This window comes from Neovison vison, chromosome 12, assembly GCF_020171115.1.
Source record: "Neovison vison isolate M4711 chromosome 12, ASM_NN_V1, whole genome shotgun sequence".
Classification (NCBI taxonomy): Eukaryota; Metazoa; Chordata; class Mammalia; order Carnivora; family Mustelidae; genus Neogale; species Neogale vison.
In genome coordinates this window covers 107,332,501-107,351,822 of record NC_058102.1, presented here as the reverse complement: position 1 = coordinate 107,351,822, position 19,322 = coordinate 107,332,501, and the positions used below count along the sequence as shown (strand labels likewise).

Sequence of the window (19,322 nt, the reverse complement as noted above, 5' to 3'; positions counted from 1 at the left end):
CTTAACGACTGAGCCACCCAGGCGCCCCTTGAACTATAACTAATTTTTAAACAGTAGTAAGGAGCTTAGTCACTTGTGAAGATTTTAAAAAATATACTCATCCAGGACCCAAAGATTCTGATTTAGTAGGTGAGAATTATATCCTGGCATTTGGGTTTATTTTCCTTAAAGGGCCAAAGGTGACAAGATAAGCATTCCAAAATAGATTCACAGATTTAAAGGAATCTGCTGATAAACAGCTGCATAAAAAGACATATCACTCTGTAATGGATACAATTACCTTTAAACCTTTTTTTTATGAATTCAAAATTTCATTTAACTTGTTTTTTATTTTTTAAAAAAAGACACCCCCTCTTATTTTTCCTACAACATTCTTATCCTTATGCACGACTGGCATTTAACACAGCTAGAGAATCTAAGGGAAACTACCACCTTTTTTTAAAACCTATGCAATCTACTGAAGTTCTGTATTTTTAAAAGAGGGAATAGGAGTACCTGGGTGGCTCAGCTGGTTAAGCATCTGCCTTTGGCTGAGGTCATGATCTTGGGGTCCTGGAATCTGGGATCAAGTCCCATGTTGGGATCCCTGCTCAGCAGAGAGTCTGCTTCTCCCTCTGCCCCTCCCCTTCACAACTTGTGCAAGCTTGCTTGTTTTCTCTCTCCCAAATAAATAAAATCTTTAAATAAGTAAGTAAATAAATAAATAAGGAACAAATACTCTAAGAAAATAATGCAAAATCATTAGAAATGTGAAAGAACACACCACGGTAACGTGATGTTTATGTACTTTCAAAATAAAAAATCCACTGAAAGGTTAGAATGCATCTGAGAAGCAAAATTATCCTAGTGTAAGAGAAAACGAGGTATATACAACAAGTCTGTCAAAAAACAGGTCCAGTGGTTGAATCTAACCTCTGGGCTCAACATAGAAATACTCAGAGGCAGAGTTTGGAATTGAGAAACATGAAGTCAGCCTGCTGGCAACTTTCATAAAGGCAGCGTTGTTAAGCAGAAAGTGCAGTCAGAAGACCTAACACATGCTCTCATTTAGCCATGTGACCTTGGGCAAATTACTCTAAGCTTTCTAAATCTCACTTTCATCCACTTTTAAAAAGAGATCATATCTGGTCTTCCTATTTCAGAGTGCAATTTTGAGAAGCAAATGAGATGCTTTCTGTGAGAGTGCTATTACAATTATTCAGATGGATACACTCTATTTGCTAGCAATTCACATACTTTGACTTCAAACTGGAAACTTCAAGAAAAGAATCCTTCCTCCAAAACCAAACAAACAGAAAATCAGTGTATGGAACTCATTAAGTCCCTGGAAGGTACTAAGTTAATATTTTGTCTTTCATTTCAGTCTCAAAATTACACAGCTTTCTGTAAATCTATCTCCCTTCTTTCCTACCTCCCTTCCTAACAACTCTGAAATTAAGCAAGGGACAGTACTGTATACAGATTATTAAATATAGAATGGAAGTTGCAATGAATGAAGAAGAGACACAAGGGAAAACTAGAGCAATAGAAAAGTTTTCATTGCTTAAATGATCCAATGAGTTTTCTTACTGAAACCACCTTCCAGGTAGGTAGTACATACAGATGCACTGGCCTCTCCATAAACCATCTTCTCATTTTCAGCAAAGAACTTCCACTCCAAAGAGAAACAATACAGAAAGGACAAATTTTCATTAGGAACAAAAACACACAATTTCCTCTTTAGTAAATTAAAAGTAAACAAGATGGTTTCAGAGAGTCTTTTCAACTCTATCATTCCACAATCTAAGGTTCTGATTCTCTCACTCCATGATTCCTCACAGAAAATGTTAAAAACAGATGTGAAGAGAAATGGTTCTTTTGTTCAGGATTTGGCTTCTGGGTTAAAAAGGAAAATCAAATACAGGTTTTCAAGTCAATATAATGAGTTCATTCATAAGGATGAAAAAATCACATTCACTCGATTATTTATTAGCAAATAAATTAGAAAATACCACCCTATCGAGTGAAAATGATAAATAAAAATACATAGTATAAAAAGAAACGATAACCACTAGAACACAAAAGGAACTGGATAAATTCTAAATTCTAAAAAACATTTTACCATCTCATAACTTATAAACATAACTTTGTTGTCATTTTTAATCTCAAACTGGCCAGTCTAAAATTCCTTCTAGCTTTAATAAAAGTCTTTAGCTTCAATAAGCAAATAGTACTACATTAAAAATCATATAGTGGGGGCGCCTGGGTGGCTCAGTGGGTTAAAGCCTCTGCCTTCAGCTCAGGTCCTAGGATCAAGCCCCACATCGGGCTCTCTGCTCAGCGGGGAGCCTGCTTCCTCCTCCCTCTCTGTCTGCCTCCTTTAAGATGACTAAATAGAATCTCCAATCTCACATTTTAAAACGAAACTCCTGATTTCCCCCTTTTTAAGCCTGCCCCCAACCTTAGCAATTCCACTTTTTGTGCAGTTGAAATATCCAATAATCATCTTTGATTGCCCTCTTTTCTTCACTCCACCTCAAAACTCATCAGGAAGTCTTGCTGGCTTGACTTCCAACAAGTCAACGGGAATCCCCCAAGTCGATGGGAATCCCTCCATTTCTACTGCTAATACCACCCTGTTTCAAGCCAAGATCTTTTCTCATCTAGAATATTCAACAGGTTCCTGTCCTTTCATTCTGTCTTCTCAAAGTTTATGCTCCACATCCAAAGTGATCTTAAAAATCACAATCCCTCCCTCCTGTTTAAACACCTCAAAGGCCACTTCCACTTCCACTTCCCAGCGGATTTTATTAAAATAAAATCTAAACTCCTTCTATATACCTATATGATCTGGTCCCTGCCTGGCCTGACCTCAACTCATTTCACTCTTTCTTCTTGTTCCTCATGCTCTAATTGCACTGGCTTTCTTTCAGTCCTCAGGGTGAAGAAAAGGAGCAGGGAGGAGGAGTCAGGAGGGGACAGAAGCCACAGAGGAGAAAAAGCTTATTCCACCTGTGGCCCCCTATACTAGCTTGTTTGCTCTACCTGGAAATACTCTTCTCCTAGCTCTTTGCTGGTTCCTTATCACTCAGGCCTCATCTCAAACATGATTTCCTTAACAACAGCTAAAGAACTGAGGGAGGGTGGGGGTGCGCTAATAGAGCACCCAGGATTTTTAGGGCATTGAAAGTGAAAGTACTCTGCATAATACCATAATGATGGATATATGTCATACATTTGTCCAAACTCACAGTATATACAACATCAAGAGTAAACTGTAAACTAGGAACTTCAGGTAATTAAATGTGTCAATACAGGCTCATCAATTTTAACAAAGACAGCACTCTGGTGGGGGATGTTGACAGTAGAGGAGGCTAGGTTATGTGTGAGGGCAGGGAGTATGCAGAAAAATCTGTTTCCCCTCAATTTTTCTGGGAACCTAAAAACTGCTCTAAAAAAAAAAAGTGTTTTCAAAATTCTCTCACCTTATTACCTTAGCATACTTTTCTCCTCATAGCAATTATCATTTTTTATAATTAGCTCATTCATTTATGTGTTTCAGGGGTTTATCGTCTGTGTTTTCACCTTTGCACTTGCACCATACAGGCAAAAATCGTGGCTCTTACCTATCACTGTATTTCTAGCGCTCAGAAAGGCACCTGGCCCAAAGCAGCTGAACAGGGCCCCTGTAGGCTGTGCACAACACAACTTAGACGGCTCATCACAGATTGTGATTTGATGAAATCTCTGGGAAATCTGCAAAATGACAGACCTGGATCTGAAAAAAATACATTCCTATAATACTTACATTAACAGAAGGCATAATAGTTTTAGATACGCTATAATGACAATGTGCTACTGAGGTAGTCAGAACAAATATTAGCACTTGCTGACATACATAGCTAGGTACTTCTTTGCTGTGGGGGCTGTCTATGCATTATAGGATGGTTAGCAGCACCCCTGGCCTCTACCCACAAGATACTAGTAGCACAACTCCCCTAATTTTGAGAACCAAAAATGTCTCCAGACGCTGGAAATTCCTAATGGTAGACCACTAGAAGGGTCTTTTAGGCTTTCACTAAGTTTTCTCATCTATAACACACAGAGACTCAACATATCCTAGAATAGCCACTTCAAATGCACATACTCATTTACCTCATATTAGGAAACCTCTGGATATTTACACTAAGTTTGTTTTTGTTTTTTTAACACAATGCTCATGATTAGAATTCAGGCAATGGTCCGGAACAGAAAAGCAAGCATTAAAACTAAACACTAAAAGAATTTTCACAAGTTCTCATATTACTCATAAAATATGCATACAGAAGATACACACAATGTTATTGTTGCTCTTTTTCAGAGAAACTGATGTACTAAAAAGTTCTACTAAGTTATAATCAGGAGTTAAATAGAAGAACCTACAACTTCTGTCATTCTAGGATTCTGTGGTATAAGAAAATTCTCTCCAGCATCTGACGCAGCAATGAAACTCCGTGTTGTGTTTTTTTTTTTTTTAAGATTCTATTTATTTATTTATTTATTTATTTATTTATTTGAGGGAGGGGAACAGAGGGAGGACAAGCAGACCCCATGCTGAGTACAGAGCCCAAGGTGGGGACTAGCTGAAAGCCAGAGATGGATCCTTAACCAACTTAGCCACCCAGGTAGGCACCCCTAGCACTGAAAATTTATTTTATGAAGTACAATAACCTATATAAAGATACTGGGATAGGGAATGGCTTTTTCCTTACAAACTGTGGCAGATTACATATTAAACTTTTCAATTATTTACTCACTCTTCCCACAGAGAAATAGAATCTCCACCCCATTATCTTTGATCTGGCCACATAAGTGCTTTGACCAATGGAACATAAGCAAATGTAATTTACATCACATATGAGCAGAAACTTTGAATGCAAATATGTGATTTGATTTGTTCTCTGGGACTTTTGAAATCTGCCATGAGAACATGTCCCAGAAACTCTCCTTCAGTCTGGATCCCAGAATAAGAATATGCATGGAGCCGACCCACAAAAAGAATGGCAATCTAAAGCAGTCACACTTGACCTACGGCCCTCAGGTATGTTCCTATCGTTCTAAGTCATTAAGCCTCTGGAGTATGTAGTTCCTGCAGCAAAAGCTGACTAACACATGGATATACTCTTCTGGTGCACTAACATTAAAATATTTACATAACTCTAAATTTCACTGTATATGACTTTATAAAAATTGTTCTTTCTCTCTTGCTTTTTCTTTATACACACACACACACACACACACACAAGCAATCTTAACTTCTGCTTTTCTTTAACATTCAAAATGCATATTATGAACATTTTTAGAGATTAAAAAATTACCAGAACATCTATCTGCACTGAAGATAGCTGTGTTACAATTCTCAGTTCACATTATCATATTCAAATATCACAAAAATAAGCAAAATATGAATTCCAAGTACAGGTCCAAAGAATCTAGGAGAGATTTTCCACAAATATGGAGTTAGAATATAGTAGGCCTGGGATGTCTGAGTGGCTCAGTCAGTTAGGTGTCTGCCTCTGGCTCAGGTCTTGATCTCAAGGTCCTGGGATCAAGTCAAGCATTGGCTCCTTACTCAGGGGAGAGCCTGCTTCTCCCTCTGCCTACCACTCCCCCTGCTTATGTACATGCATGCTCTTTCTGACAAATAAAATCTTTTTTAAAAAGGAATACAGTATGCCTCGGTGTCCTCCAATTTAGTCTTAGTATTCTTTAACAGTCCAAAAACAAGTAATAAATAAATAAGAAATTTATTAAAATAAATTTCAAATCTACACATCTGCTGTCCATTGAATGCAAAATATACTTTTATAAAAGGAATAAGCAAAAAAATTAGAGGCTTTATGTAATTCTAATTTTATTATTATTCTGTGTGGGAAACCAAAAAGTTTAAAATAATTTCAGCATATAGGAAACACACTTGGAAAAAAGTTCACTTGTTTGGCTGAAACCTCTTTTTACATGACAGAGAAATGACTGCTTATTACACATGCCATGAATATTTATCACCTACTATTCACAATTTGATCTACTCCAAGGTCTGGTTTCTGTTCCCACTCCTCTACCAAAATAGTTCTTGTTAAGTTCACCTATATGAACACCATGTTTCCAGAACCAATGGTCACTAGTCTATCCTTTTTGTTCATGATCTCTTTAGCAGCACTAGAAACAAACCAATCACTGCTCCCTCCCCTTCCTCTTGAAAGGCTTTCCTGGTTTTTTAATATAACACTTTCCTGGGTTTTCCTCCTACCTTACAAGAGTCTCTTAGCTTCCTCTACTTGCTCTCTCTCCTTAAAATGCCCTGTGAATGCTGGTGTCCTTCAGGCTGGATCCTAGGGCCCTTCTCTTTTCCCTCTCTTCTCTCTTCCTCTCTTAAATAACCTTAACCATTTATCATCTACATTGCAGCTAGCTCCTAAATAATTACTACCTTCCCAGGCCACTCTTAGGAATGCCAACTATCTTCTAGACACATCCACTAAGATGTCTCATGTGCATTTTATATTTTAACACAGTCAAAAGCAAATTCTTGATCCTCCCATCTAACCCTATTTCACCTCCAAACTTATCCTCTAGTTTTTCCCATCTCAGAACACAGAATCATACCCCAGCAATCCAAGTATTCACGTCATCCCTCAGATGGATTCTTGTCCTTTCCTTCCCTTCTCCCTTAAGTCATCATATCCAATCTACCCGCAAGTTGTCAACCCTACCTCCAAAGCACAGCTCAAATGTACCCACTTCTTGCCAACTCAACTATCACCATCAACCCAGAATAAGCTACTCTCATGAATTTCTGAAACAGCCTTTTGACTCATCTCCAAGTTTCTTTCCCAACCAACAGCCCCCAAAATCTGCTGTTTTCACATAAGAGCCCAAAGTGATCCTTCTAGAATGTAATAAAATCTTATCACTCCATTACTAAAACTTTCCAATAATCTCCAATATACTTTCTTCATATCATGGTCAACAAAGGTCATTACGTAAAATTTTTTCCTCATTTCTTACTATCCTCCCACTTTCCACACTTCTTAAATATGCCAAATTCTTCTCAGATTCAGGAACCTGCACACACTACTCCTATTAACTGAAATCCCCTTGCACACACTTCCTCCTTTCCTCTTCCCCAACTTTTCATCAGTCTTTACTAAGCATTCAATTACACAATCACTTCTAGAAACTGCCAGAGGTACTAATAATCAAAAAAGAACTGAAAACAGTTCTCTAAATTGGATATTAGTATATTTCAGAATAGTTCAGTGTGAGCTGCCCAGCTGGCTCAGTCAGCAGAGCATGCAACTCTTGATCTTGGGGTTGTGAGTTCAAGCCCCACACTGGGTATAGAGATTACTTAAAAACAAAATCTTAAAAAAAAAAGTTCAATGTGTATATTCTGGAAATCTTTGAGACCATTACTTAGTATCAGAAAATTGATAAAAATATAGAATCCTGGAGCAGCTGGGTGGTTCAGTCTGTAAAAGATCTGCCTTTGGCTCAGGTCATGATCTCAGGGTCCTAGAATCAAGCCCTGCATTAGGATCCTTGCTCAGTGGGGAGTCTGCTTTTCCCTCTCACTGCCCTCTGTGCATGCATGTGCACATGCTTTCTCTCAAATAAAATCTTAAAAAAAAAAAAAAAAAAAGGAGAATCCTATCATAACTGGAAAGGAACACAGGTATCATCTATGACAAATATAAATCAAGGATTATTAAGTAACTTTTTCTATTTCACAAGAGTAGATGATAGGTCTCCTGACCCTGTGTTCAATAACTTAGTCAACCCTCTTCCAATTCTGTTTACTGTATCTCCATTTTCTTTAAGGTAACCCCAACACTTAAAAAAAAAATCCCTAAATTCATATGGAATGACAAAGGGCCTCCAATAGTCAAAACAGTATATTTTTTTTTAAAGAGGGAAAGTGAGAAGAGACTTCCTGCTGAGCAGGGAGCCCAACATGGGGTTTGATCATGACCTGAGCTGAAGGCAGACATTTAACCAACTCAGTCATCCAGGCACTCCTAATCAAAATAGTCTGGAGAAAGAACAACAAAGCTGGAAATATCCCACTTCCTTCAAAACATATTACAAAAGTATGGTAATCAAAATAGTATGGTACTGGCAGGAAGATATACAGACCAAGGGAACAGAATCAGAGCCCAGAAATAAAATCACGCATACATAGTCAAGTGATCTTCAGCAAGAACAGCAAGACTACTACATAGTGGAAAAGAGGCTACAGAGTCTCTTCGATAAATGGTACTAGAAAACTGGATACCCACATGCGAAGGAGTAAAACTGGACCCTTACATAATACACAAAAATCAATTCAAAATGGCTCAACTCAAACCTAAATGTAAAACCTGAAACCATAAATCTCCAAGAAGAAAATAGAGAGGAAAAGTTAAGTTTTATAACATCAGTTTTGGCAATGATTTCTTGGATATGACACCAAAAGCACGACAATAAAAGCAAAATAAGACATGTGGGATTATGTCACCTAAATAACTCCTGCACAGCAAACAATCAACAGAATGGACCTATGGAATAGAAAATATTTGCAAACCATATTTGGAGTTAATATCCAAAATATAAAATAAATTCCCAAAACTCTACAGAGTTTGGGCAAAGGATATGAACAGACATTTCTCCAAGTATATAAGTATATGAAAAGCATGCTCAACATTCATCATCAAAGAAATGCAAAGCAAAACTACAATGAGGTACTACATCACATCTGTTATCAAAACAGAAAATAGTAAGTGTGACGAGGATGTGGAGAAATTAGAATCCTTGTGCACTACTGATGGGAATATAAAATGATGCGGCTCCTGTGGAAAACAGTATGGAGGTTCCGCAAAAAAAAAAAAACTAAAAACAGAACAGTTGTGTGATCCAGTAATCCTACTTCTGGGTATATACAAAAAAAAAACCTAAAAACATTACTGAGAGCTTTATTTACAATAGCCAAGAGGTACGAAAAACCTGAATGTCCAGTAGCAGATGAATGGATAAGGACAATTCAATAGTATTTAGCCTTAAAAAAGAAGTCTTAACATACGCTACAACATATACAAACCTTGTGAATATTATGCTAAATGAAACAAGCCAGTAATAGGAGAGATACTGTATGATTCCACTTTTATGAGAAATCTAAAGCAGTCAGACTCCTAAAAGCAGAAAGCCCAATGGTAGCTGCCAAAGACTAGCAGCAGGCAGAGAAAATGGCAAGTGCTACTCAAGGCTATCGAGTTTTCAGTCATCCAAGCTGTAAAAATGCTAGAGATCTAATGGACATATAGTTAGCAATAATTTATGTTGTACTAATGGTCACAAAAAGGAAAAAATAAAAAACCACCTCCAGTCACTCATCCAAGCTTAGTGATAGTCCTCATTAGTAAAATAACAACTATTTAGGTCTTAATAGCAAATGAGGGAAACAGCTTGTTCAGCTTAGATAGGAAGTCTTAACTGCTAGTACACATTACTTTAAAAGGGCAAGAAAGCAAAGTCTTAAGTGTGGATGGAAGTTCTTGCCCCAGATATCTGTCAAACCTCTTTTTAAATAATGCCAGTTTAAAGACCAAATAATATTATTATACTTACTGTAGGAAAATAGGTGCTGTTTTAATCCTACTGACCTGTTCTCTGTATGTGTGGGCACATACACACACACGTGCATGCAAATCTTTCACTGTAATACAATCTAGCCAAGAAGATGAAGGTGGCTTATAAAGTGTTCCTAAGAAGAAAAGAACTACCTTAAATTTCCTATATTGTACCTATATTGCTACAGTGCTCTGATGAAATTCTTGTAAGAGACCTAAAAGGACAAGACAACCATCTGGAGTTCAAACCAACACCACTATTACCCATACAATAACTGTATTTCTTAGGATGATAAAGATGCAGTTTGGAGTAGAGGCTTTCAAAATGTGTAAAGTACAATCCACATTAAGAAATGTATGTATTATTCATATCTACATACATATTTACATAAAACTAAACAATTTCATCGAATAATATAGTATAAATGTATATTGCTATATACATGCACCTCTTTGTTCTCTTGTTGTTTAATTTTTTAAATTAATCAATTTCACAACCACTAATGGAAAACTACAGTTTGGGAAACACTGTACTAGAGCCACAACAGTGAACACATGCTATGGAATTCCAAGGATACAAAGCACCTAACAAAATATATAAAACAGTGACTTTCTGCTGCTATTCACAGGTACTTATATCTTTGCTCTCTAGACATAGTTGCTTAAATAATTTAAAGGCTGCTCTTTTCTCTGGGAAGTAAAAGGAAAGATTAAAATCTGCCTTCTGTTCCCAGAATTCTAATGACTCCCAAGGTAGACACTGGAGATAAACTATATCTGGAGAAGTAGTTCCAGCACAGAGTTAGAATTTCTCCAAAAATACAAAAGATAATATCATAACTAAAACATGGCTGAATTATAAAGATTAAACAGTAACTACAAAAACCCATTTCCCTTCTCAAACAAGATAAAGCAGATTAAGTATAATTTTAGGGTCAGCAGAAAAGGATTAACTATAACATCAAATAATATCTAGTTAATTTTAAAATCAGACTCTAATTTATCCTGAACAAAAACTTACAAATGTGCTCAATATTCCTTTTCGAAACCCCATCCTCTCTCCAGCAATGTCCCCATAGTTTTTCTTTTCCTAAGTATCTTTCCTCCAAACACATTCCCATAAATGCCGTTTTATTTATCATCCTTCCCTTTAACTTACTTTTTTATGATGAGAAGAAAGAACAGATGCTCCTAAAACAGGTTCCAAACTTCCTTGGTGGCTGTCATTATCACCTCTCCTTGTACCATCCAGTTGGTGTCCTTTTCTGAGCCTTATATCTGGCTCTGGAGTCCTGCTGCACCCCAGTCGGTTTTCTGCTGTCTGGTTCATGGGCTACCCAAGCCTTTCTTACAAAGAGGTCTTTCTTTCTGTCCCTTCTGGGAGTATGGACTTTCTGGATAGTGAGTTGACCCTAAGGAGAAGAAAGTTGTAAATTAATATATTTTAAATAAACACATTAAATGAGTGCTGGGGGAAGACATAGGTTATATTATAATACACTCAAACAATAGAATACCCAGCAATCATTAAAAATAATGCAACAGGGAGCCTGGGTGGCTCAGTCGGTTAAGCATCTGCCTTCAGCTCAAGTCATGATCCCAGAGTCCTGGGACTCCCTGCTTAGCAGGGAGCCTGCTACTACTCCCTCTCCCTTTGCCCCTCCTCCAGCTCAGGTGAGTGGAGAACTCATAGGGCACCTGGGTGGCTCTGTCAGGTAAGCCTCTGTCTTTGGCTCAGGTCATGACCCCAGGATCACGGGATCCAGCCCCGCATCAGGCTCCCTACTCAGGAAGAAGAGGGCTTCTCCCTCTCCTACTACCCTCAGCTTGTGTTCCCTCGCTCACTGTCTCTCCTTCTGTCAAATAAAACAATAAAATCTTTTAAAAAATAAAACAAAGTATAAAATATCTATATTTGCTAACAGGAAAGATGGTCAAAATCAATTTTTTAAAAAACCAGGATACAAGACAACATGTATACTGTTCCCAAAAGTTATAAAAGTGTAATTGTATACATACACAGAATAATTACCAGAAAGTATACAAAACTGTGCTCTTGGTACCAAAGTTCTCACTTCTAAGGTCTGAAGTGAGAAAACTTTTCATTTTGTTCTGCCTGCATTTTTTTTTTTTTACAATATATCATTTTACAATATGCCATTACTACTTCAAATATACCAATTTATATCACTTTTTCAACTAAATCCAGGCCAAACTGCAGAAAGAATATGTGGATTTTATGCATAATAGCTGGGTCTTACATACCCAGTCTCATTTAAACATCACAATGACCTCAAAGGGTATATTTGAATTATCTACTTTTCAGGTGAGGAAAACAAAATTCACCATACTTTGGAGGAAATAAACAGGACAAAGTCTCTGACTTTCATAGCACATATTATTGGTAATGTTTTGCATTTAAGTTCCTTAACTGTCTGACATTTCAATATTTGAGTTGTTTTGAATTCTAACTAGACTAACCTGGAAGGCCAGAAACTCAGGACTGAAGCATACTTCTTTTACACTCCTTAAGTTCCCAGAAAGTGCTATCACTAAATGTTTAATGACTATTTGACAGATAACATTTAAATGTTCTTGAGTGGTAAAAACTCTCAGAAATCATCACTCTATCTCTAAATTAGGCTGTAGTTCAATTATTTCAGGTCCTTGGCCCTCTACCTCTTAAAGTCACAGTACAAAACCTTAACTTAGACATGTAGTCACATATACTAATAAGGTCATTATCACAGCCAATCCAACTAGAAACATAAACAGAAGAAGCAGGGTCTGTGTTATGCATAAAAGTCCATGAGATTCAAAGTTCTTCCTGGAGGAAAGGAGGAGTAAGGCAAAGTGGGAGGGCTTGGATAGCATAAAATGAGGGTAAAATGGGTATTTGGTGTATGTATGTATGTGTGTATACACACACACACTGAGACTAAGAATCAGCCCTAGAATTCAAATTAGACTAAAAATCAGACAACTGTTTGTTTCATACAATCATGTGAATCTGCCGCAGAACTTCTCCAAGGGCTTTTAAAGTTTCTGGAGCAAGAAAAAACACAAACACAAATACAAATCTTTAAGGATCTCTAAACCTTAGCATGTGCCTATCACATAATGGCCTCAGCAAGCATATTAATAATACTGAGATTATAAACTATGCTATTAATGCCCAATTCTAAAAGAGAAAGCAATGCTAATTACTTACATTTATTTATATACAGCTCACAAAACTATTTCATACCATATCATTATGTTTCAGAGGAAAGGAAGCTAACATTTACTGTGGATCAACAACTGCAAAATATTAAATTCTGTACCAGAGAATTTACATGCGGTATCTCACATAATCCTAATATACAGCCACCGCCCTGAGGTGTTTTATCCCCCATTTTATAAATGAGGAAACTGAAATTTGGCAGACTAATTTATTCAAGGCCATTAGTCAATAAAAATAAAGAGGAGCTGCTAGAATTTACACCCATGTCTTTCTGGCCCTCATAATGTTCACGTTTTTTCTACTATCCAGAAGATTAAGACTAGGGGAAAAGAGGTAAAAATTTGAACCTTAAAGTCATTTGGCTTATGTGGCAAGTAAACAACAGAATCAGAATCTTTATTCTCAAACTGTAGCCTGTAAAATAAAGCTTTCTGCAAAGCAGCCTTGAAATATGACCACACCAAACTTCTCATAAGCAGGAGCTTTATATGGAGGAGTGTTGTTCATTTATGAGAATACTAATGGAATATTCTATTAGTTAGAATTGTTTTGTAATCCGCAACTCAGAAAAAGCAAGCAAATAACAAGAAGTAAGTTTTCTGAAAGAATCTGTAAAGGATTCATCTTAAAATAAAAAGAAGAAAATCAATTTCCAGGAAAGGCCTGAGAGATCAATATACATTCCTATCAGTAATGCTTTCTAAATTTACAAGTAAAAGAATAAACAAAATAAGGCACTGTAAAATCTTCAATCAAAAAATTTTAGTTCTATTCACTACTTTGTATATACAAAGCAAGAAGGCCTACCACAAAGTTTTAGTTTCAATAGTAAGATTATTGAAGAAAGCATTTTGTCAGCCTTCAGGTTGCTGAAGATTTAACAAAAGCCTCCCAATCCTAAAACAGTCAACAATTGTAATATACTATACATTTTAGTTAATTTGCATTCTATTATAGATAAAATGAATTGCTCCTGGATGCAATGTTTTGAAATCAAAAGCACTGATACTAAGGTCTAAGGTAAAATTACAGTTAAGGTAAAGGTGTCCTTCCTCACCACCATTATTTAACTCTGTCCTGGTGGTTTCAGATAATTATATGAGGTGAAAATGAGGATTAAAAAACTCTTAACTACTTACAGATTATATGATGCCTTAGCTAAAAACCCAAGAGAATCAACTAGGAAAAAATCATGAAAAAACTTATCAATGGATAACAGCCTGCATCCCATTATATTTGATTACTACAGGAAAAATTAATACACCACAATAGGGTAAAAGGGTAAAATGCTTCAAGCAAACCTTAAAATGCTAATGAAGATCTACAAAAACTGGGACTAATAAAATGAGTTCTGCAATGCTTACAGAATATCAACATTCAAATATCAATCACTTTTTTATGTACTAAAAATATATATGTGGAAACTGAGACTTTGAAAAATAACCATTTAAAATTACTCCCAACAAAATTAAATACTTAAGTATACACTTAACAAAGGTATGTACAAGATCTGTTTGCCAAAAATTACAAAACGTCGATGAACAAAAACAGCAACATACCATATTCATAGACTGAAGACTTAATAAAGATATCAATTCTCCCCAAATTTTCTATAGGCTTAAATGCAACTGCTATCAAAACAAGATAATGGCAAGCTTACTCTCAAATCTATATGGAAGGCATAGTGTCTACCAAAAACAACCTTGAAAAACAATAAATGAGAAAAATCCCTCTATCTAAAATGAAGGCCTATTATACAGCTACAGCAGTCAAGACAGCGTGATAATGGCAGAGGAAAAGACTGATGGAACAAAACAAGAGACCCAAAATGTAGACACACAAATATGCCTAACTCTTATTTTAAAGATATGCAAAAGCAATTTATTTTTTATAATGGTTATTTATTTATTTGTCAGAGAAACAGAGCGTGAACACACACAAGCAGAAGGAAGGAGCAGCAGGCAGAGGGAGAAGTAGGGTCCACACTGAGGAAGGAGCCCGATGTGGGACTCAATCCTAGGACCCCGGGATCATGACCTGAGCTGAAGGCAGATGTTTAACTGATTGAGCCACCCAGCATCCCTGCAAAAGCAATTTAATGGAAGGACAGCCTTAACAAATACTGAGAGCACCCCACCCCCACCAAAAAAAAAGAAAAAAGAAAAAAGAGAGGCCTTCAACCTAAACCTCACGTTATACAAAAGTTAGCTCAAAATGGATAATGGCCTTTTTTTCTTTTTTTAAAGATTTTATTTATTCATTTGAGAGAGATACAGAGACAGAGAGAGAGCACAAGTAGGGAGAAGGAGAGGGAGAAGCAGACACCCCATTGAGCTGGGAGCCTGACATAGGGCTTGATTCCAGGATCTGGAGATCATGAACTGAGCTGAAGGCAGAGGCTTAACCAACTGAGCCACCCAGGTTCCCCGATAATGGCCTTAAATATAAAATGCAGAAGCATATTTTATTTTAAAAAAACACAGGAGAAAACCTTCATAATCTAGAGCTACCAAAAGATCCATAATAGGAAAAAAAATAAATTGGACTGAATCAAAATTAACTTTTCTGTGAAGCTTCTTAGAGGTAAGAAGTTGAACAGACAAGTTGTAGAATGAGAGAAAATATTTGTAAATCACATATCCAACAACTATTATCTAAACTATATAAAGAACTCAAAAATTCAACAGCACATAAAACACTCCAACCAACTAGAAAATGGACAAATGACAGGAACAGGCCAGAGGATATACCAATGGCAAATAACCACAAGAAAAGATGTTCAAAGTCATTAGCCGTCAGGAAAATGCAAATTAAAACCAGAATGAGCTGTCACCACAAGCTTAATCAGAATGGTTAAAATAAAAAACAGTAAGAACAAGAGATGACTTCTGGCATGACAGTGTGAGCAGCTCTGCTAACATGCTCCCCAATGAAAATGATAAAAACTAAAACAAAACATTAAAAACCTCTGGAAACAGTCCTAAAGTTTACCTAAAGGTAAACAGCAAATAAAGAAACATTCAAGATTACTGAAAAATAATTTACTTACTGAATTTTCAGTAAGAGAAGCAAAAAGTCAATGGTCTCTGAACCAATATGCCTCTCCTCCTCCCCCCTCCCAACTCAGAGGAGCAAACAATCTACCCAGACTCCAGCAGTCAAAAACAAAGGGCCCCTTGGACTCCAGCACCCAGATGAGGTCGGAAGAACAGGAGGACATCGGTGTTTTTTCATTTTGCCTCTGGTAACCTACTGCCAAGGCTAATCCCAGATAAACAGTTTACAAGTAGGGGCGCTCTTCCTCCTACTAGCCCTACTTACAGAATTGAGGCAACTGCTACTTGACCATGTTATGCTGACAATAGCAGGGCACTGATCATTCCTGACCCAGCTCATGCGGTGGAGGTCCTACACCAGGAGAAGCAAGCTGAGAGGACCCAAGACCACTGGCCCACCAAGCACCCATCTCAGAGTGCAGCTATTACGCAGAAAGGAACTTGTCACTGTCCCATCCCCTTATCTCCAGAGCCCCCTTTAGAGATTTTGCCTGGGGGAAAGCAGCAGGAATCGGGTGGGCAGGTATGCCTAATCTCTTCCCAAAAGGCTTAACTTTATTTGCAAGGCAGGGTGAAGAAGTCTAAAGGCATTCTAAAAACAGTGGAAATATTGGAGCAGAATCAAGATATAGACTAACCTGGGTGGCTCTTGTCAGTCAAGCATCAACTTTTTTTAATGATTTTATTTGTCAGAAGGGGGGCACACAGCAGGGGAGCAGCACAGGCTCCCTGCTGAGCAAGATATGCAAATATGCCCAGTATGGGACTCGATCTCAGGACCCTGGGATCATGACCTGAGCTGAAGGCAGATGCTTAACTGACTGACCCACGCAGGTGTCCTAAGCATAGAATTCCTCATTTCAGAGCAGGGAATGATCTTAGGGTCGTGAGATTCAGCTCCACCACAGACTTTGCACTGGGCATGGAGCCTGCTTAAGATAATTCTCTCTCTCCTCTCCCTCTGGGCCCCCTTGCCTCCAAAAATAGGAAAAGAAAAAACCAAACTCTAGGCAGGTTAGTTTGCAAAAGACAATGAGGGAATAAGATAACTGGTAGGAGTTCTCCTGGTGTCTAACAAAAATTAAACACTAAAACCCAGAAACATTCCTTCAAAGGAGCTGGAATTTGATGGGATTAGTCTGCAGAACCATTATAGTCCAGGGCACTCTTAAAATCATTAGGGCAATTAGCTGGCAATTAATGAAGTTTTTAACAGCTGAGTGTGTTCAGGGACACAGAAAAAAGAGAACCCAACCCTTATCACGTTAGATTATCACCTTAGATAACTGTGCGCATATCCAAAATTATACCTCCCTGAGAAACAATATCAGAAGCTGAACACTAACTAACGGGGAAAGACACAAACCAAAACAATCTGTCACCAATCCGTTAACATGGCAAGTTAACAAGCAAAGAACAAACACTGGAAGAGGGGGTCCAGTACCTAGAGTTGCTACATTATCTAAAAGGTCCAGTATCCAATAAAAAGTTAGGAGGCATGCAAAGAAACAGGAAAGAATATCCACTAATGGGGAAGAAAGAGAAAAAAAATAGGTAACAAAGGTGATCAAAAGTACAGTCCTAGGGATATAAGGTACAGATATTAACTATAGTTAATAAAACTGTATTGTATCTTTGAGAGTTGCTAAAAGGGTAAATCTTCAAAGTTCTCAACACAAGGAAAAGGTAAAAGAGTAAGTCTCCAAAGTTCTCATCACTACACAAGGGGGAAAAAAAATAAGCAACAGAAATTATGTGAGAGAGACTAGATGTCAGATTTATCAAATAAAGACTATAATGTAGCCACTATAAATATGTTCATACAACTAAGGGAAACTCTGACTAAAGAAGTGAAGGAAGGCAAGATAAAGTCACATCAGAGAGCTCAGCTGGAAGAGCACCTGACTCTTGATCTCATGGGTCATGAGTTTGAGCCGGACACTGGGTGTAGAGATTACTTATTAAGTAAATAAAAACTTAACAATGTCACATCAGAAAATATCAATAGAGACAAATTAGAAAAAAGAATCCAACAGAAATTATGGTATTAAAAAGTATAATAACAAACTTAAAAGTCATTAGACGGGCATAACAGAATTGCAGAACAAAAAATAAGCAAACTTGGATATAAATAAAACCTTATGCAAACCAAAAGATAGAAAGAAAAGAAGTAGTAAAATGAAGAGACCCTCAAAGGTCTCCCAGAAACCATGAAAAGTGTAAGAACATAAGAGGGGGTGAGAAACCTCCAAACGCCCAGGTTCAGCATACAGGTCAGCCACTGGTCATGTCCCCTTAATTACCTCCTCTTAAAAACTGTCAGCCTATAATCCTACATCCAGCAAAACTACCCTCCAGAAGTGAGGGAGAAATCAAGACATGTATAAACAAAGCTGAAGTGGTCTGTGATCACTAGACCTGCCCTGCAAGAAATGCTCAAGGGAATTCTACAAGGTGAAATGAAAAGGAACTAGACAATACTCTGAAACTATACAGAGAAATAAAAAATTATATAAATTATGAATGGTTTGTAACTGTATTCATTTTCTATGTGATTTAAGAGACTAATACATTCTTTTAAGATTGATTTGAGAGAGAGCGCGAGCGAGCACACGTGCTTCTGAGTGCGAGGGACAGAGAGAGAGGGAGAGAATCCACAAGGAATCCCCACTGAGCACGGAACCCAGGGCAGGGCTCAATCCCTGGACCCCAAGGATCATGACCTGAGTCAAAATCAAGAGCCAGATGCCCAACCCACTGAGCCACCCATGTCCCAAGAAACTAATACATTTAAAGGAAAAAACTATGGTTAGTTTAACAGTTAGTACTACTGTAACTTTTTTTTTAAGGTTTTATTTACTTATCTGTCAGAGAGAGAAAGAGTACAAGCAGGTAAAGCTGCAGACAGAGGGAGAAACAGACTCCCCACTGAGCAAGAAGCCCAATGCAGAACTTGATCCCAGGACTCTGGGATCATGACCTGAGCCGAAGGTAGCCACCTAACCGACTAAACCATTCAGGCATCCCCAACATTAAGGAATTTAAACAATGCACTGCAAATCACTGCATGTTTTTGTTGTTGTTAATCAACAAACACAAACAGGAATGCAGGAAGGAACACAAAAAGCTACTGGGTATACAGAAAATAGCACAGGCTGAAAGTGAAAGGATAGGAAAAGATATTTCACACAAATACCAACCAATAGAGTGCAGGAATGGCTGTACTGATACTAGACAGAACAAACTTTACATCAAAAAAAGATTTTAAGAGATGAAGAAGAATGGGGCGCCTGGGTGGCTCAGCCAAGTGAGCATCTGCCTTCAGCTCAGATCATGATCCCGTGGTCCTGGAATCCAGTCCCGCATCCAGCTCCTTGCTTCCAGGGGATCTTGCTTCTCCATCTGCCTCTACTTCTCCCT

At 37.6% G+C, this 19,322-nt stretch overlaps 1 protein-coding gene across 5 annotated transcripts in view; it reads right to left on the bottom strand.

Annotated features, from left to right (window-relative positions):
- ADIPOR2 (adiponectin receptor 2) overlaps window positions 1-19,322 on the bottom strand; it is a 92,919-nt gene that overhangs the window by 35,503 nt on the left and 38,094 nt on the right. For 3 of the 5 annotated variants that reach the window (XM_044228201.1, XM_044228200.1, XM_044228203.1), the window contains exon 2: window positions 10,783-11,035. In XM_044228201.1, coding sequence (XP_044084136.1) covers window positions 10,783-10,953 — 171 coding nt within the window. In that variant the 5' untranslated portion in view covers window positions 10,954-11,035. Of the gene's footprint in view, window positions 1-3,605; window positions 3,758-10,782; window positions 11,036-19,102; window positions 19,169-19,322 lie in introns of those variants that run through there. The other 2 variants (XM_044228202.1, XM_044228204.1) reach the window with 2 other exon arrangements.